The 19,817-nt window shown below is 37.6% G+C and overlaps 1 protein-coding gene across 3 annotated transcripts in view; it reads right to left on the bottom strand.

The window, feature by feature from the left end:
* Positions 1 to 19,817, bottom strand: part of RNMT (RNA guanine-7 methyltransferase) — a 37,697-nt gene that overhangs the window by 14,236 nt on the left and 3,644 nt on the right. For 2 of the 3 annotated variants that reach the window (XM_032152889.2, XM_058438673.1), the window contains exons 2-9: positions 19,418 to 19,546; positions 18,236 to 18,694; positions 15,571 to 15,706; positions 12,652 to 12,777; positions 9,479 to 9,591; positions 8,060 to 8,241; positions 7,055 to 7,219; positions 3,841 to 3,958 (exon numbers count right to left, since the gene is read on the bottom strand). In XM_032152889.2, the coding sequence (XP_032008780.1) occupies positions 3,841 to 3,958; positions 7,055 to 7,219; positions 8,060 to 8,241; positions 9,479 to 9,591; positions 12,652 to 12,777; positions 15,571 to 15,706; positions 18,236 to 18,652 (1,257 nt within the window). In that variant the 5' untranslated portion in view covers positions 18,653 to 18,694; positions 19,418 to 19,546. The remainder of the gene's footprint in view (positions 1 to 3,840; positions 3,959 to 7,054; positions 7,220 to 8,059; positions 8,242 to 9,478; positions 9,592 to 12,651; positions 12,778 to 15,570; positions 15,707 to 18,235; positions 18,695 to 19,417; positions 19,547 to 19,817) is intronic. The other variant, XM_032152891.2, reaches the window with a different exon arrangement.

Genomic DNA, 19,817 nt, shown 5'->3' with positions numbered 1-19,817 from the left:
CCCAGCCTCCAAAATACAGACATTTCCCATATTTACCTAAGACTCTGGAAAAGGGTCAGAAAAACATGCTGTGTTTTTAAGGGTATGCTGGCCAAATGTTTATCCAAGTTACTTCAAGTGCTATTTTTAATCCATTTTAAGTGATATCCCTTTATAGTATCTGCATTTTGCCTTTTAATACATGTAAATCAGGCCTGGCTCGGTAGCTCATGCTGTAACCCCAGCACTTCGGGAGGCCGAGGCAGGCAGATCACTTGAGCTCAGGGGTTCGAGACTAGCCTGGCAACATTTCAACAACCTGTCTCTACACAAAATACAAAAAAGTAGCCAGGTGTGGTGGCATGCGCCTGTAGTCCCAGCTACTCAGAAGGCGGAGGTGAAAGGATCACTTAGGCCGGGTTTTGGTGAGGCTGGGGAAGGGGTCAGCCCGGGGGGGAGAGGGGTTGCAGTGTGCCAAGATGCCAAGATGGTGTCAGTGCACTCCAGCTTGGATGACAGAGCGAGACTCTGTCTCCCCCACTCCCTCACCAAAAAACAAACCAGATACATGCAAATCAAAACACAATAAATTACATAAAACATTTAATAGAACCATCTACTCTACAAAGCTTGTATTTTTAATAATTCATTTATAATTCTTTATACTTGTCTTATTGCAACAAACCAGCTAGAAAGGAAGCACTTTAAACTTACAACTCCCTAATAAACTTTTAAGAAAATGATCTATGAATACCTGCTTTGCAATCCTCTTTGTCTCTTTTCTTTATAAACATCCTGCAGCAAGTTTAGGCATTAGAAATTAACCTATTTATTTGCTGTTTTAAAAGTATTCGGCTATTTGGGACTGCTGTATCATTAGCATAAACCACTTTACTTTGTATCACATCCCAACACAGGGCTGTAAGAAAGAACAGACTATCAATCAGTTTTTTTTGTACTTTAATTCCATATATTGTAGTTTTACCATATCACAAAGCTTCAGAACTTCATTTTTGAATGCCTGCCAAACTATTTTGTTGTAAACTTGTTCTTCAACTTCCTCCAAGAAGCTTCTCTTCTCTACTGACCATTTTGAAAGACCAACCAATACATGATTACAAAGCTGTAAAACATCGTTATTTTTTAAAATTTATTTTATTTTTTGAGACAGAGTTTCAGTTTTGTCACCCAGGCTGGAGTGCAGTGGCGTGATCTTCGTTCACTGCAACCTCCACCTCCCGGGTTCAAGCAATTCTCCTGCCTCGGCCTTCAAAGCATGCACCACCACACCTGGCTAATTTTGTATTTTTAGTAGAGACGGGGTTTTACCATGTTGGCCAGGCTGCTCTACAACTCCTGACCTCAGGTTATCTGCCCGCCTCGGCCTCCCAAAGTGCTGGGGTTACAGGCATGAGCCACCGTGCCGGGCCCAAAACTTATTAAAACATATATATCTTAGTGTCTCCTCTAAAAGGAGTTACTTTTCCAGAACTGTCCCTAGAACATGTTTGCTGGTGAAAAAAAAGAAAACAGGTGTCAGGACCTACAGTTCCATGGCCTATGTCTTTTCATTCTTTCTTCTCTCTGTTCCAACGCTCCAGGAAAGCAGAAAAGTTGTACTGGGTTCTAGTGCTGAACCCAGATAAAAGCTGGATGCTTCAGGAAAAGACTTTTTGGGGCAAATATCAAGAAACAGATCCATTTAAACCTCTGACCTGGTCGAAAGCAGTGGCATCCGACTGCTCTTTCCACCTCTGGTCTGGTCTCAAAGTCCCTCCAAACCGTCCCCCATTATGCCACCCAAGTAGCGTCCTAACTCTTATCTGGTCATATCCTTTCCTGCTCCAAGTCCTTTACACGCCCACCAGAGTGACTTGGTCAAGAAGCAGGAAAACCAAAGGATTTTTCAAACTACATGCTATTACTGCTTCTGTCCCCAGACAGCCATGGTAACAGGTCATATCCCCAAGAGCAGTACTGGGAGAGAAGGCAGACTGCTGAAGAACTGTGAAGGCCATTAGTGCTACTTCCTCAAACATCCCCTGTGCACTCCGGTTTCTCTGCCTGTCCTCTACCAATCTTCTTCCTTCCCAAAAGGCCCTTTATATACTCACTGCACTTGGAATGCTTCAATACTGCAGTTCCCACCATGGACTGCATTATTCACTGAAATAACATGCCATAAAATTCTTGTTATCCCATACCTACTATACCTAAGTACATTTTGGCATACATTACACAAGTGAATTCATTACCCATATGCTAAGAGAAAGGCTAAACAATTGACCACTGTCATGCAAAGCACCATCAAATAAAGGCAATATGCTAAAGATATGCTGTATATGTGGGATGGGGGGACTTATCCACACAGTTTTGCTAGTTTTCTCCTCTTCCTTAAGACAAACAAAACAAGCCTCCCTTCCTAATATAAAGCCAATAAAAACATTCTTAGATCTAAAGTATAGGAAATATAACTAATAAGGAATATAACATTTTACTGATTATGTCTCTTAAAAGACAATTTCGAATTTATAGAAAGTCCTCCCACTCAACATTGTGGGAGTGGCTGGGTGCAGGTGTAACTTCAACAGGAGACTTTTGTTTGAGTATCATCTACAAATACTGAAGAAAATCTAAAGGTTAGTAAGGCCTTGAGTAAGTCATTTATCCTCTGAGCCTCAGGCTGCCCACTAAAAAAATGTGAAAACTGGCCAGGTACAGTGGCTCACATCTGTAATCCCAGTACTTTGGGAGGCCAAGGCGGGAGGATCGCTTGATGAGGCCAGGAGTTTGAGACCAGCCTGGGCAACACGGCAAAACCTCATCAGTACAAAAAGTTTAAAACTGAGACAGGTGTGGTGACACACACTTGTAGTCAGTTACTCAGGAGGCTGAGGTGGGAGGATCACCTTCCAGAAGGTGAAGGCCTCAGTAAGCTGTGATCACATCACTGGGCAACAGGGCGAGATCCTGTCATTAAAAAGAAAAAAAAAAGTGAAAAGTTACCGTTCTGCCTACTTCATGGAAGTAATTATAAGGATAAATAAGTCAGAGTATGCTTAAAGTACTTAAACTGAATAAACTCTCTAAAGAAGTTTAATGTCCATTTGATGAATATGATTCTACTGATCAATAACAAAAATGCTCACTGAATATTTTAGGTCTGTCCAACCAAACACTGTCTGGTAAGGAGAAAAAGGAAAAACAATCAATGGCTATGTAACTGAAGCTTATATAGATACCTCCACCGCTGCATTAGGACAGGAGAGGTCTTAGCAACAACATAGTCTAAAAGACTGGAACCCTGCTAAAGAATTACCGTACAATAAAATTATGTATGGTTTGAGCTTGTCTGGACACTGGCCAGGAAGGTTCTAAATTACTGTCGTAACCAAAAGGCACTGTTGTAAAGAACTGGTTCTCAACTTGGGGCAATTTTGCCCAGCAGGGGACATTTGGCAATGTCTGGAGAGAGTTTTCTGGTTATCATAACTGGGGACAAGAGTGTTACTGGAAGGCATCTAGTGCGTAGAAGCCAGGAATGCTACTGAATATCCTACAATGCACAGCATCCTACAGCAATGAATTATCCAGAACAAAATGTCAATAGTCCTGAGGCTGAGAAATCCTATTTTAAAGCAGTACTATCCAGAAAACAGAATTTGGTAATAGCAGTACTCATTCTTTCATCAAGTATTTACTGAGCACTCACCATGCAGTTTCTGTATCAAGCTCTGTCCTAGGTGCTGAAAAGCATAATACACATAACTATTTCATGTTCAGATGGCCTTGCAAGGATCTCAAGAACAGCCGAACAAGTTCACCATGACTGGAATTTTTACATCTTTTCTAAATACTCACCTCCAAGGCCTGCATTCGTTTTAACAGCATTTTATTTTCATTATTCTTAATCTTTTCTTCGTAGAATTCTAGAAATGTTTTTTTGTAGACTAGTTTCATATCGTATTTCTTTGCCATTCTGTCCAAAAAAGAATACTTAATGAAAAAGCTTCCACATGTTTGTAATTCCTCAACTTACTTTTGTACAGCAATGACATCTTCTGGACTTAACTAAAAAAGCTACCATTTCCTTGATAAATTCACAACAGAGTAATACAAAATGAATCAAGAGTAACGTATCACACCTAAAAGAAACATGCATTCTAAATCTCAGGGGTTTCAGAGACCTCTATTAGTATAACATAAAGGTCAGGAAGCAAATGAGAGTCTCCACAGCTGTGAGATGCGGAAGAAGAAGTGTAGGAAACTCTTTTCTACTGATTCCATTTCACTTTACTTGATCTCTCACAGCTGCACTGCAAACAGCTGCCGACTTCCTTCTTAAAGATTCACTTTCATCTCTTGACTTCTCTGGCAAGATACACTATTAATTTTTCCCCTACATCATGAACTGCTTCTTTGCAGGTTTTTTTTTTTTTTTTCTTTTTCCTTACAGGCTTTTTTTTCCCCAACTTCTAAACTTCAAGGTTCTGAAGAGTACAGTCCAGAGCCCTACTCACTTCCACCCCCCAGCTATCGGTAGTTCAGCTGTCTCTCATCACTCATGGATTCTACCGCTTATTAGAAATCTTCACCTGCATGTGTCACTGGCACTCTCTAACTTTCCACATCTAAGGCTGAACATCACTGCTCTTTTTCTGCCAATCTTTGCCATTTCAGTAAATCCATCTAGTGATCCATGCCATCTCCCCTTCTCTTTTACCCACTGTGCTCAATACACATCATTAAGTCCTATTCTACCTAGAAAACTTCAATTTCAAATAGGTCCACTTCTTACCTCCTGCATTTGGCACCATCCTGCTGCTTCAGTCACCATCACCACTCAGTGGTACCAGTCCATAAACTCACTTTGCTTGTCCCCTGCTTCTATTCTTACTCTCCCCCAATGAATTTTCCAACCGCAGCCAGATTAAGCATTCAGAAATGCGGACCTGAGTCATGTCACCACCACCCTCCTTAACACCCTCCACTGGGCTCCAGTACACTTAGGACACAGAACATGGTCTCGAAGGCATTCATCTGTAAAGGAATGCTGCCTCATTTTGGGATAGCCCCCACTGTCAGTCAGGATGGGCCTTCTTTCAACATCTTGGACTAGCCTAGCTTTCCCACTGCTGGGCCCTCACACATGCTGTCCTCTTGTCAGAGGCATTCTTCCCTCCAGTCCTCAGCTGCCCACCTACTTTTCCATCCTTTAGATCCTGACTCAAACATTGCTTCTTTACAGGTACCTTCCTTAAATCTTCAATTATATTAGGTCTCTCCATTAGACTCTCAGGTATTTTTTTTCCTCACTGCATTTGCCAAGTTTATAATTATATATCTGTAGACAACAAGAGGGAGCCTGGAGATGACTTCAGGCAGCAGTTAAAGGAAGAGGGGAAGGAAGGGGAGAAACCCTGAAAATTAGGTGGGAGGGCTCGTGTACAGGGTGGCATTTGAGGGGATAGGGTAAGGGCAAACACTGAAGGGCCACTGAGGTTTCTATGTAAGAGGTATATGTAAGGCAGGATTCTATTACTTCAATTAATCCTCCTTGGAAAGGCAACATGAGCAAAATTAAGTCTTTTATTCCAGGCAGTTCATTTTCTTTTGTAAATCTCTAAAATAAGCCTTTAGAAATGAAACAAAGTTTTACACCTAAAAAATATCATGATTCAAAGAATTGAGGCCCAATTTGAATAAGTTTTGCCACACAAAAAGCTTATTTCTGTTAAGTTTCTTAATGAAATAGCAAAAAGGCATCTCAAAATCCCCACACATTTTCAGATTCTGTTTCATCCAATACTGTTTCAATAAATAATCTTTTAAAAAATTAGATATTAAACTGATGACTTAGGTTTACTATCATTAGGCAATTTAAGTTAAAAAAAAAAAAAAAAAAAGACCGCTAGGTCTTGTTTAACATTTAAAACAAATCTTTCGTTTTGTTATCTTTTTGATTATACTAAAATCACCAAACTGTTAACTAAAATCTCAAGCTAACATATTAAACATACTCAACAACATTCCACAATTAAGTTCTTTTTTAAATAAAGTTGAAGAGCAGTAACGTTTCCCCAGTTTATTAGTTTTAAAAATTAAAAAGCAAAATGTAATTGATATTTTTAAATTTTGTAAATGGTTTATATTTATAAAATTATGCACAGTATTTTCCTCATGTTCAGTCACAATGCTACTTGGCTTTCTTATATTATTGAATAAGCTGTTATAGAACTCCTGAAAATACTATAACCCTAATTTTACAGACTGACTGAGTTACAATTAAAATAATCACCAAGCAGAAGTAAGCAGACAATATACCTCTTCTTTTTCTCAGTTAATATCCAAAACAAAAGATTTTTGTTTCTAAAAAGTAGAAAATCAAGTTCAATCAATCATGACATGGCCTACATTTAAGCTGACTTTTATACTCTCCCTACCAGGCAAACTCTGGAAACCAAGGTGTATCACAAGGCCTTGAAGCCTTACCTGGTAAGGCCCAGTTACCCCCAGCTTTTCCTGTGTCTACAGTTTGCCAGGACTCCTAGGGATTCAGCCACATGGGAGAATACATTCCTGAATCAGGATTTTATCATCAACATTGCCTGTGAGACATAGGCAATTTCAAAGCTATAGTGAAATGCAAACAACTTTTAATACTCATCTCTGTCAATAGGAGGATCTTTGATTCATGAAGACTCATTGTTTATCATCAAAGTTACCAGCAGTCACTAAAAAAAAAAAACTTTTGCTATTTGCAGTGTCAGGCATTTTGTGCCACAAGCTGAAGGCAACTGGTTCCCTTTTTCACCCACAGGATTAAAAAATTCCAGGAATGAGAGAAAACTAACTAAGTTAGGCTCTATGAGACCTATGGCAATAATCCCCTAGATGTGAGGCCAGTCATTTTTTTGTTGTTGTTTTTTTTTTAAAAACACAAAAACAAAAAAACAAGATTATACTTTTTCTTTGGCCCTCATTTAAAATAAAGAGTAAAAGAAATATTGCTTTTCCCCCCTTTTCTTTCCCTTAAGACAAAAAGAAAAGAGTGAACAGATTAATGACTTCTTACTCATTTAGCAATGGAAAATAGACCAAGAATTCAGGAACATCCACAACACCTTCCAAGTTGAAGTCATATTTGCAGCCAAATAAAGGATAATCTCCTTTCTTCTGAAATTTCACAGTATATATTTCATTTCCAAATGATTCTGTTTCTGAAGCTTCAAGGCGTCTTCTATCAAGGTTATCCCCCAACCAAAATAAAAAGATTAAAATTGTGATTAGTGTAGACTTATTTTGATCAGATTATGCATGTGAAAAACTACATGATGCACACTTGATTAGCTTTTTAATTAGATCTGGGCTACCCTTTTTTTTTTTTTTTTTTAAAGTGACAAGGTCTTAATCTGTCATTCAGGCTGGAGTGTGGTGGTGTGATCATAGCTCACTACAGTCACCAACTCCTGGGCTCAAGTGATCCTCCTGCCTCAGCCTCCTGAGCAAGGACTACAGGGGCGTGCCACCATGCTAGCTAATTTGTAAATTTTTTGTAAAGACAAGGTCTCACTATGTTGTCCAGGCTGGTCTCAAACTCCTGGCCTCAAGCAATCCTCCTGCCTTGGCCTCCCAAAGTGCTAGGATTATAGGCATGAGCCACTGCACTCTCCTGATTTGAGCTACTTTTAAGAAGCAATATACTAAAAGATCACCAACAGTCACACCAATAAAATTAAGCTGGAAGTAGGTATCACTCTCATGACAGCTGGTTAATCTCTGTGCCTGTCCATCTGACCTGCAGTTTGTCTATCAGTATAACTTCAGTCTCTAACTTACACATAAAACTTTTAACACATAAAACATGAACTTTTAAAACACATAAAACATGAACTTTTAAAAGTTCATCTGTAAATTTGTCTATTGAATTTAAATTTTGAATGTCTACTCAAATATCTTATGAAAGTGTTCAACACTTATAAGATTAAAATAGCGTATTTTAATAAAATCTACCTCTGATAAACATTTGCTACTTAATACTGAATATTTTATAAACCACAATATATTTAAAAGTACTTACATCAATTCAAAGCTATTGGGAGTAGTACCAATAAAATAGCCCCCAGGGCTAAGTCTCTCACATGCATTTCTCAGCATCATGTCAGCCTGCTCATAGGACTCAAATGAGTAATGACAGACAAACTGACAACTGCAGATGTCAAAACACATTTGTGGGTCACGAAATTTGTCAATCAGAAGTTCCTGAAACAAATTAAAATGAGTTATGATTGTGAGGTAACTACAACACAGATTAAAAACTTTTTAGTAAATTAACTTCTAGAATATAAGGTTCTTCCTTTCCCTCACAATCTTCAGCCTATTCTTTCCCTTGTACAATAAAGGACACACACAAATCATGCACGTATTCTAGTTTAACAGAATAATTTGATTCCCACTTTCACAGTATTTAAAAACTGAGGAATTCTGAAATCATGTTTAAAATATATTAGTCAATTATGACATTTCAAGTTGATCCTTTCATCACTTTACTTGACAGCTAAAATAAAATGACATTCTACAATAACTTGAGTTAAAAAACAACATCTGTCTGGCGTTTGGCATTTTTTAAAAAATGCAAAAATGTTTTAAAGGTATTACAACTTTCTGGCAGTATACTCGCACTTATCTTTTTCACTTTCAAATTTCAAACAAAATGTGTATGATTAAAGGTATCTATAACAGTTCAATGAGCCAGTAAGTCAATGAAGAACAAAAAGTTCATGGTGAGACTTTCACCCTTGAAGCAGTTCTTTTTAAGAAATTCAGAAACAGGTGGAAGGTAGGAAAAAACCAAACAGGCTCTGATATGTTGGGAAACTAATAAATTACAAGGTGAACAAAACACAGTATAAGTTCAGTCCTATTTCAAAATACTGGAAAATAAATGATGTCCATATAGAAAAGCAACAGCTAATTTCAAAAGCAAAAAATTACAAGTATTCAGTGAGTCATTTAAGGGAATTTATCATAATAGAATTTCCAGACGAAAGTGAAAATGCATGTCCCAAGGTTTTTAAAGTTTCAAAATCCATTTTAAAAAATGAGTGGCCGGGCACCATGGCTCATGCCTGTAATCCCAGCACTATGGGAGGCAGGCAGATCACCTGAGCTCAGGAGTTTAAGGCCAGCCTTGGCAACATGGCAAAACCCCATCTTTACAAAATATATAAAAATTAGCTGGGTGTGGTGGCATGTGCCTGTAGTCCCAGCTACTCAGGAGGCTGGGAGGCAGGAGAATCACTTGAGCCTGGGAGGCGGAGGTTGCAGTGAGCTGAGATCACGCCACTGTGCTCCAGCATAGGCGACAGAGTGAGACCCTGTCTCAAAAAAATAGAATAAATTTTTTTTTAAAAAGTAAAAATTGAGTTGATTTTTAAAACAAATTATTTACCCAAACTAAAAACGTAAAAAATAAATTGACCAAAGAAAGAAACTGTACCTTTGAGCTGTCAGCAGTTATAAATTCTGCACTGAAAATATATTCACTATCACGACGATTTTTCATGTCCTCATACCGCTGCTGACACTGTTTGACAGAAACATCGGCAATATCTGGAAGGATGGAAGGGTATTAGTAAGTAGCAACACAGAATGCCAGAAATCTAGATATTGATCTCAACTGACAAACTCTGGCATAAAAGTCGGCCTTGGTACTAGTGAAAAGGTTTTATTTCCTTTAAAATAAAAGAAAAGGGCTTTGTTCCGACGCAAATACCCTACAGTTTTCAAGAGGAACTAAAAGCGTCTCAATAGGTACGGATGCTAGAAAAGTTCTATCATGATTTTTAAATGCTTATTCAAAGTAAAAAGGAGAAAGTTTTATTCCAATCTGAATTATAAAACCTAACACTATCAATAAGCCCAGTTTTGGAAATACCAAGGATATATTTTTATAATAAAATGTTATTTGCCCTTTTCTTTTTTTCTTTTTTAAGACAGAGTCTTACTGTATTGCCCAGGCTGGAGTGCAGTGGTGTGATCTTCACTCACTGCAACCTCTGCCTCCAGGGTTCAAGTGAATCTCATACCTCAGCCTCCCGAGTAGCTAGGATTATAGGTTGTGTGCCACCATGCCCAGCTAATTTTTTGTATTTTTGGTAGAGGATGGGGTTTCACCACATTGGCCAGGCTGGTCTCTAACTTCTGGCCTCAAGTGATCCACCCTCCTCTGCCTCCCAAAGTGCTGGGGATTATAGGCATGAGCCACTGTGCTCAGCCTGCCCTTTTCCCTGTTTAAAGATTCACACTGATGATGCAAAGGCGATGGGATCTTATTACAAATACAAAGTAGCAGCACTAAATGGTACTGGCAGTACTTCATGTATTCTTCACCACTATACAATACGCAGGGGGAGAAAAACAGTTTCATTTAAGAATGCCCTTGATAAAATTGTGAAAATTAATTTTATTAAACCTGGGCTTTTGAATACACACTTTTTAAAATGTTGTGTGATGAAATGGGAAGTAACAAAACATTTCTGCTACCTAACAAAGTTTGATGGTCATCTTCAAGAGCAGTACTGATATGACTGTTCTGAGTTTTGAGCTGTACTGGCCACTTTTTTTTCTGAGAAAATCATTTTGACTTGAATGACTGACAAACTATGGTTATGCAGACTTGAGTATTTGGCACATATTTTCTTGAAAATGAACAAAGTGAACCTGTCACTTAAAAGTTCCCCAACCCGTGGGCCACAAACCAGTACGGGTCCATGGCCTGTTAGGAACCAGGCTGCACAGCAGGAGGTGAGTGGCAGGCAAGCTAGGTTGCATATTCCTTATGAGAATCTAACACCTGATGATCCGAGGTAGAATTCCATCCCCCCACTTCTGTGGACAGACAGTCTTCCATGAAACCGGCCCCTGGTGCCAAAATGGTTAGGGACCGCTGATTTAAAGGGAAACAAGCGACAGTGTATTTGTTGCCAAAAATAAAATTGACTTTCAAATAAGAATTACAACCTTGAAAACTCGTATTGATCACTGTGGGCTGGACTTCTTCCCAATACTTTTCTGATTGGCAGTGATATTAAACACGTAATTTTTTGATTCTCAACAATTAGATCTGCATAACTTTAGTGAACAGTATTTTCCAAGTACTATAAAATCATGCAGGAAGTGCAAGACAGATTAATGGATTTTAATGTTATACAGTATAAAAAGTTCATCAGTAAGGTTTCAGATTCCATATTGTAACTACTCGTTAAGAAACTACCACTTACTGAGTTTTGATGTAGTAACAAAGAGGAATATCTACAATTATCAAAAAAGGCTATTAAAATACTCCTTTATTTTACAACTACTTATCAACCAAAATAAAATCACAACATATTGGATGCAGAAACAGGTGTGAGAACCTAGTTGTCTCCTGTAATTTCAAACTCTAAAGGGATTTACAAAAATGTAAAAGCCAGCCTTGCTACTTTTACTTTAATGAACTAAAAAATATTTTCAAAATTCTCAGCTTTAATTTCTAATATAGTAAATATCAGTAGCTACTTACCATAATTACATACAAAAAAGCTTTCTGGGGTCCTCAATAATTTTTAAGTGTACAGGGCTCATAAAACCAAAAAATCTGAGAACTGCTAATTTGGGCAGTACTTCAGTAGTGGGGGTATGTATCTCTTTTAACTCACCACATCGGAAAGACGCTGACGTCTGCTTGTCCCACTTCAGTGTTAAGACTAACCACTGGGCTAAGGTGATTGATTGATTGATTCATTGTGTTACTATCGACTTTTCCCTCAATGGCTTTGGTAGCAAAAAAAAAAAAAAAAAAAAATTATTGCCTAGATCTATTATTTCATAAAGAATGAAAAAAATAATGATTTTCTAATTCTATAATTCCTCTTTGATTTATCTGATTAAAAAAAGGAACTGCCCTTTTTAACCATCTGATTACAAATGTTTGATTTCCTCCCCTTAATTTATAAGTTTCAGAATAGTTTCTTAGCAACCTTCAAGGGTGAACAATGTTTTTTTCTGATTTGATGTGTCCAACTGCTATTTTTTTTTTTAATGTTAAAATTGTCCTATTTTTGCCAATGGAAACCTTTTCAAGTCTGCCCTTTAGACATGACTCCAACTATCTCTGATAGCTTCCTTCCTTTTGGGAAGGAAATGTTATCCCAGACTTATTAATCTTACTATGAAACTATCAGGAAAGTCTTGTAACTAATTTTTTTTTTTTTTTAGATAGAGTCTCGCTCTGTCACTCAGGCTAGTGTGCAGTGGCACAATCTTGTATTACTATAACCTTCGCCTCTCAGGTACAAGCGATTCTCCTGCCTCAGCTTCCTGAGTAGCTGGGATTACAGGTGTGCACCACCATGCCCAGCTAATTTTTTGTATTTTTAGTAGAGACAGGGTTTCACAATGTTGGCCAGGCTGGTCTCAAACTCCTGACCTCAAGTGATCCACCCACCTCGGCCTTCCAAAGTGTTGGGATTACAGGTGTGAGCCACCGCATCGGGCCGTAATTAATTAAAAAAAAACCAAAAAAACCCATCTCATGCATAGTCCCAGATATCTTGCAATTAGAGACAATCCTTCTTATTTTCCATTTATCTGACTACAAATTATTCTTTCCCATACCATTATTTATCTTACCAGTACAAACTAGCTTGTTAATTCTTCCTTTTTTCCATTTCAGCAAATCTCCACCTTTACCACATCCCAGGTCCAAAACAGTGATATCACGTTTTTTCTTCTGTCGTACCTTTTCCAAAAATTCTCCTAAAAGAGAGAAGTCAGTCACAATAAACTACCTCTTCTGCAATTTTACTGAAGTATAAACTGTTACCTCTAATAACCTACTATCTTTTGCCCAATATGTAACATAAACTATTACACATCCATTTGTGTAATTTGTAACTTTTGATAAGTAACTAAAAATATGACTAAGAGTTGATTAATCTGATCCTCTATCATTAAAGAGTACGTGTCTGGTGTTTTGGAAAATAAAGGCAGCATTTTGAATGTTACTTTCTTTTTTTTTTTTTTTTTTTTTTTTTTTTTTGAGACGGAGTCTCGCTCTGTCGCCCAGGCTGGAGTGCAGTGGCGCAGTCTCGGCTCACTGCAAGCTCCGCCTCCCGGGTTCACGCCATTCTCCTGCCTCAGCCTCTCCGAGTAGCTGGGACTACAGGCGCCCGCCACCACGCCCGGCTAAGTTTTTGTATTTTTAGTAGAGACGGGGTTTCACCGTGGTCTCGATCTCCTGACCTCGTGATCCACCCGCCTCGGCCTCCCAAAGTGCTGGGATTACAAGCGTGAGCCACCATGCCCGGCCTGAATGTTACTTTCAAAAATGAATTTTAAATAGCAGATATTTAAAATTCTAATATAAGACAACACAACACTTGTTCAGGATGAGAGAAAAAGCTAAGTAAGGATGAGAAAAACTAATTATTCATAATTTTTTTGTAGCTTTCTCTTTCCATAGCTAGGCATTTAACAGTAGACACATAAGTAAATCAAAGTTGTTATGGAATGATAAAAGAGCCTGATTATCAAAGACGTCAGGCTTACCACCAAGAGAAATATAAAAACTAGAAAAAAAAAGCACTATGTCTTTTAGTTTTAGCATCATCAGAATTTGGTAGACCCCAGTCTGCTAAATGACATTAACAGCCAACAGATAAAATCAGTAGGCACCCAAACATCAATAGGCAAATTGTTCAAACGTCAATTAAAGGCATATTAATATTCTCAGGCAAGTTTAAGTATTCAACAGTTCTAAAACTTGATACAATACTGAATCCTAGATACATTCTCCTTGTCTTTATCACTGAGTTGAACACTTTCTAGCTCAGGTGTGTATTATTTTGATGGCTAAAATATCCTGTACAAGTACTTTCACCTTCTGCAGGAACTTAAAGTAACTTCAACAGAAGCACAAGTGTTCCATAATATTTAACTTTCTGCCATGAAAATTAATAGCATAAAAATACTGAAAGAGCGAAAAACAATTATAAAATCTCTTCATTTATATACAGTAAGACTAACGAGAGAGGAAATCATCAAGAAACAATTACAAAAAAGCCTTTATCACATTCAAGAACTATACTCAACTGTTTACTTACCAAGCTACAAGCACCAAGAAGAAAGAGAAAATGAGTGACAAAGAATGAGTATTGAGAAAGGAAAATGCCAGAGGAAAGCTTGGCACAGATCACACTGATTGTATTAGGACGTTAAAGACAGGTGCAAAGCACATATCAAGAGAGCTGCTAGAACAGCTGAAGAAGGAAAGAATACCCTGTATATGCTGAGAGACAATTTTGCCAACTACGACTTCAGTCCTTTAAAAAAAATACCTCTTTTCTGATTATAGAAATAATACATGTAACAATGTGGAAAATATGGACTCGAAAAAGTTATTCAATAAAAAAATACACGAATAAATAAGAATTCATAAAAAATCCAGTAAGTTATCTGCATCATTGAGGATAATGAAGGAAGAGAAAGGCTGAAAAGAAATTAGGACTAGGGTAGAGAGAGAAACTTATGAGTAGAGACTGAAAATGCCATTACATTAATCTTAAAAAAAAAAAAAAAAAGTGAACACTCATTTAGCCTAAGCTGACACATGGCAGAGTCAAATAAATATTTTTGTAATAGAACATGAATGTTAAAAACAAGTGATATACAAAATATTAAAATGTGTTCCAAGTAAGCCTAGTTAGTTCCTACTGCTAATACTTCTCAGAATAGGTAATTTATCTTTGAAAATTAGTAAATTATCATCGAAACTAGTAGGAAGTACCCATAATTAGCACTTTATTCTTTCTAGCATAATTAAGAAAGCATTCTCACTTCTTTGACTGGCTTGAAAAAAAATCTTTATTATGAAAAATTTTAAAACAAACCACTTTTTAAAGTTCTCTAAATTTATCTAAGAGTCTACTTAATGCACTAAATATACAGAGCAATAATCATACTCTTTTTTTTACCCTATCTTATGGTGCTGACAAGAATTGTATTCTGAATCATATTTTCTCTGCTCACTTTCATTTTAATTTCAAAGGTGAGTTTCCATAGATAAAATGTTGGCTCAAAAAAGTTGAATGTCTTTATCTCTCCTCAGTGTAATACACATGATCTTTACCAACTAATTGAAGGCCTAAACAAATCAAGACACTGCCTATTTCTTGACTTAATGAAACCTGAATGTTTAACCAACAATATGCAGTTGCTCCAAAACTATTAGAGTGAAATACAATCATTACTTAATAGTACTAGGTAACCTTAATTCTGTGCATTAAAAAAAATATTGCCTTCTGAAAGCCTGATTAACATAATAACTAAACACTCATTAAAATCTTATGCAGTCAACCAAAAGTAAATATTAGAAGAATTTGTCTTCAAGACCTAGTCTTGGCTCTAGCTTTATAAAGTCAAGGTTTGATAATTAAATGAATAGTAATTAAAGACTCAGTAGCTTGGTGTTGGTTAAACCAGTGGGGAGAAAAAAAGGAAACATAAGCTATAATGAAAAATTGCAAGCTAAACAGCAAAACACAATCATACCAATGAGAACACTTTTCATCCAATTATTAAAGTTTCTTAGGTAAAAAATACGACTTTGACTACGCTTCTCCAAACCAACTTCCTGAAGTTCATTGTAATGGGCAGCCACTGCTGAGCTGTGTCCTTCTTCCAGATTCTGAAAATAAAAGAGAATAGAAAAAAATCAAGAATCAGAACATGGTAAAAATAAGCCTCAGAACATTTGACCTGTGAATGGATAAAATACTATTAGAATTGGTAAACTTCACTAAACAATGGCAATTAACCACAGAAGTCTCACTAATTATCATTAGACCTAAGATTTGTTTTCTGTGTCCCTGTGTATCAGTCCATTTTAATGTTGCTGATAAAGACATACCTGAGACTGGGTAATTTATAAAGAAAAAGAGGTTCAATGGACTCACAGTTCCTCGTGGCTGGGGAGGCCTCACAATCATGGTGGAAGGTGAAAGGCAGGTCTTACATGGCGGCAGGCAAGAGACAATGAGAGTCAATGAAACGCGAAACCCCTTATAAAACCATCAGATCTCGTGAGACTTATTCACTACCATGAGAACAGTATGGGGGAAGTGTGCCCATGATTCAATTATCTCACATCAGGTCCCTCCCACACATGTGGGAATTATGAGAGCTATAATTCAAGATGAGATCTGGGTAGGGACACACCCAAACCATATGACCTTATTTTGAAAAACATCTCTAGGTTCAAAATTTTCATTGTGGTATTTCATCTGCATAATTTTAGTGTCAATGTCTTAATAAACCCAGTACTCTTCCAGAGTTCTGATTTATTCAGTTCAATAAATGATAGTCAATGTTTGGTGTTTCTACAAAGGAATAAATTAGGAATAAGCTGTAATTACATTATTATCATAAACCTGTCGTGAAAATTAAATAAGATAATGTATATAAAGAGATTAGGCCTGGGTGAGGTGGCTCATACCTGTAATCCCAGCAGTGTGGGAGGCCCAGGTGGGAGGATCATTTGAAGTCAGGAGTGTGAGACCAGCCTGGCCAACATGGTGAAACCCTATCTCTACTAAAAATACAAAAATTAGCTGGGCATGGTGGTGCACACCTGTAATTCTAGCTACTCAGGAGGCTGAGGCAAGAGAATCGCTTGAACCCAGGAGGTGGAGGTTGCAGTGAGCCGAGATTGGGCCACTGCACTCCAGCATGGGCAACAGAGCGAGACTGTCTCCAAAAAAAAAAAAAAAAAAAAAAAAAAGAGAGATTAGAATTCAGTAGGCTATGTGCAGTGTTAGTGATGTCTATTATAATAACGCTATTATACATGTTATATGTAACCCAACAGTTTTCAATTTGTGCTTTCTGAGGCCCTAGGAATCCTGTAAAAATGCCATGATCGGTAAAGGGCTTCGGATCCTCCTACCTCCCTTTGCAGCCAAAGTGCTGAATCTCACTGATGTGCTGAAAGGCCTTTCAGCAAATCCTTGACCTATTTTACATAACAGGTTTAAGTGTAAGATTTTCACTTGAAAAAGGGGTTCTGGGGCTAGTAAAAGTTTGAAAACCATGTTTAAAATACAAGCTCCCAGCCGGGCATAGTGGCTCATGCCTGTAATCCCAGCACTTTGGGAGGCCGAGGTGGGCAGATCACAAGGTCAGGAGTTCAAGACCAGCCTGGCCAATATGGTGAAATCTCATCTCTACTAAAAATACAAAAATTAGCCGGGCATGGTGGTGGGAACCTGTAGTCCCAGCTACTCGGGATGCTGAGGCAGGAGAATCGCTTGAACCCGGGAGGTGGAGGTCCCGGGAGGTGGAGGTTGCAGTGAGCCGAGTTTACACCATTGCACTCCAGCCTAGGAGACAGAGCGAGACTCTGTCTCAAAAAGAAAAATAAAAAGCTCCCCTCTGTTACAAGAATTCACATTCCATTAATGACAAAAGCCTCACTATCAGTCACTTTCCTCATAAGGGCCAACGGCAGAATTTTATTTACTCATTAAAGTACTCTTTAACTCCAGATTCTGCCTCAAATTCCTTTCTAATGTGGTACTTCCAGATGAAAACAACTTGCTCTATAATATCTTTGCTAAATATTAGGCATTTGCATTCACTTAACTAAAACAGTATGTAAAATACATTAATAAGAAGTTGAAAACAGTTTAAGGAATTACATTAATAAACAGATGTAAAGCTAGGTATAATTTTAAAAGTTATCCCTTTAAGGATAACTTCTGACAAAAAAACTGGAGCTGAACACCTAATAAAAAAGAAAAATAGGTAAATCATTTGGATCTCATACTCTAGTCTTTTTAAAAACGCCGGAGGACTGCTTATGCCCAGGAGGCTGTGGCTGCAGTGAGCTTTGATTACACCATCACACTCCAGCCTGGGCGACAGTGTAAGACTCTGTCTCGGAAAAAAAAACTTTCTAGTTAAATAAGATTCTAAAATAAGATAAAGATTATCTCATTAGAAAATAAAAACAAAAACTAAAAAATCTATCTCATTAGCAGGAGACGTTTCACCTTAACAGAAATCGTAAGAATTAAAAGCCTACTTTGTCTTAAGACCGTATCTATTAAAAATAGAACATTCTTAAGCTATTATGTAAAAACCAGTATGAATCCACAGGTGTTCCACATTTCAAACTTACATATTCTATTATGAATAAAAGAAAATACACTGAACATACTTTCTGCTTTTCAGGAACATCCTCAAGTGCTATTTTTCTCTTATTTTGAGTGCCATCTCCAACAGAAGATTCATCTTTTGGAACATCCTCGGTTTCTCTTTTTCTTTTCTTTGAATTGCCTTTAGCATCACCACAATCTTTTTCCTCTGGGACAATTTCGGGATCAAGTTTTCTCTTCTTGGATGGAATGTCTTCCCCACAACTAGAACTTTCCTTTACAAGATCATCTTCAAACTCTTTTCTCTTTCTTGCTGTGTCTACTTGCCTATAGACAGAAGTCTTTTCAGAAAGCCCAGTCCCAGAAGCTGTTGTGTTTTCATTAATATTGAATGAAGACTCTGTTTCAGAATTCACTGACGCTTTTGCCTGTTCAAGAGACATCTTTTCATATTCCTCTGCTTTTGTAGAATTTGCCATTTATGATTACTTGAATTGACGGTAAAACTTCATGAACCAACACTAGAATGGGAAAAAATTGGTATTACTTGTAAACACTAAGACTTTAAAACAATTTTTTTTTTTTTTTTTGGAGACGGAGTTTTACTCTTGTCACCCAGGCTGGAGTGCAATGGCATGATCTCGGCTCACTGCAAGCTCCACCTCTGGGGTTCAAGTGATTCTCCTGCCTCAGCCTCCCGAGTATCTGGGATTACAGGCACCTGCCACCACGCCCAGCTAATTTTTTGTATGTTTAGTAGAGACGCGATTTCCCCACGTTGGGCAGGCTGGTCTCTAACTCCTGACCCCAGGTGATCCGCCTGCCTCAGCCTCCCAAAGTGCTGGGATTACATGTGTAAGCCACTGCGCCTGGCCTAAAATAATTTTAACTGGAATTTGATCAACTAGGAGTTTAAAAAAATCTCATTGTAGAGAGAATATTTAAAAATGTTAATTGATATTATGTATGAATTTCTGAGTATGGTAGTACTAATTATAATCCCCCCAAAATTCTATAATCTTATTCATAAACGTCACTGTTGGCATTAAAGCTGACAAATGAAGTGGGGACACACATGCAGTAGTTCCATTTCGGTTCTGATCCTTAGTCTATAACCCTGGTTCCCAAACTGCATGGTTGGCACCATAACAAACAGGCACCACAGAACCTAATGTGGAAGATATCACAGAAACTACCAGCTTTAAGTACAGCACAGTTCCAGCTGAATAGATTGCACTACATACCTTTCAATTACTTTGTGAAGCTGAGATTTTGGTATCACAGAAAATCAAGGTGAAACAGGAAATGAGGTTGGTGGTGCCTATCTGATTTCGAGGCTTGAAGTTGTACAGTACCCAATAGGTTCACACATCCTGTTAGTAAGGGATTGTGATTAATCAAGAATAAAACACAAACATTACCTTTCCCCCCAATTTATGTGTGTTAATTTTTTAAACAGACATAAAGTTGTTAGATCATAAATACTTTTAAATTCTTTGGGGTAAACTACTTAATAAATGGAACTGTTATATTTCTTTTGGCCTATGGACACTAAGGGCATCAAGAACAGAAAAAGTTTGGGATTCTACAGCAAGATTTCTGAAATCATATTTCATAATGGGTATTCCAATTAGGTAGAAAGTG

This window comes from Hylobates moloch, unplaced genomic scaffold (genome assembly GCF_009828535.3).
Source record: "Hylobates moloch isolate HMO894 unplaced genomic scaffold, HMol_V3 SCAFFOLD_5, whole genome shotgun sequence".
Taxonomy (NCBI): Eukaryota; Metazoa; Chordata; class Mammalia; order Primates; family Hylobatidae; genus Hylobates; species Hylobates moloch.
This window is presented reverse-complemented; position numbering and strand designations above follow the sequence as displayed.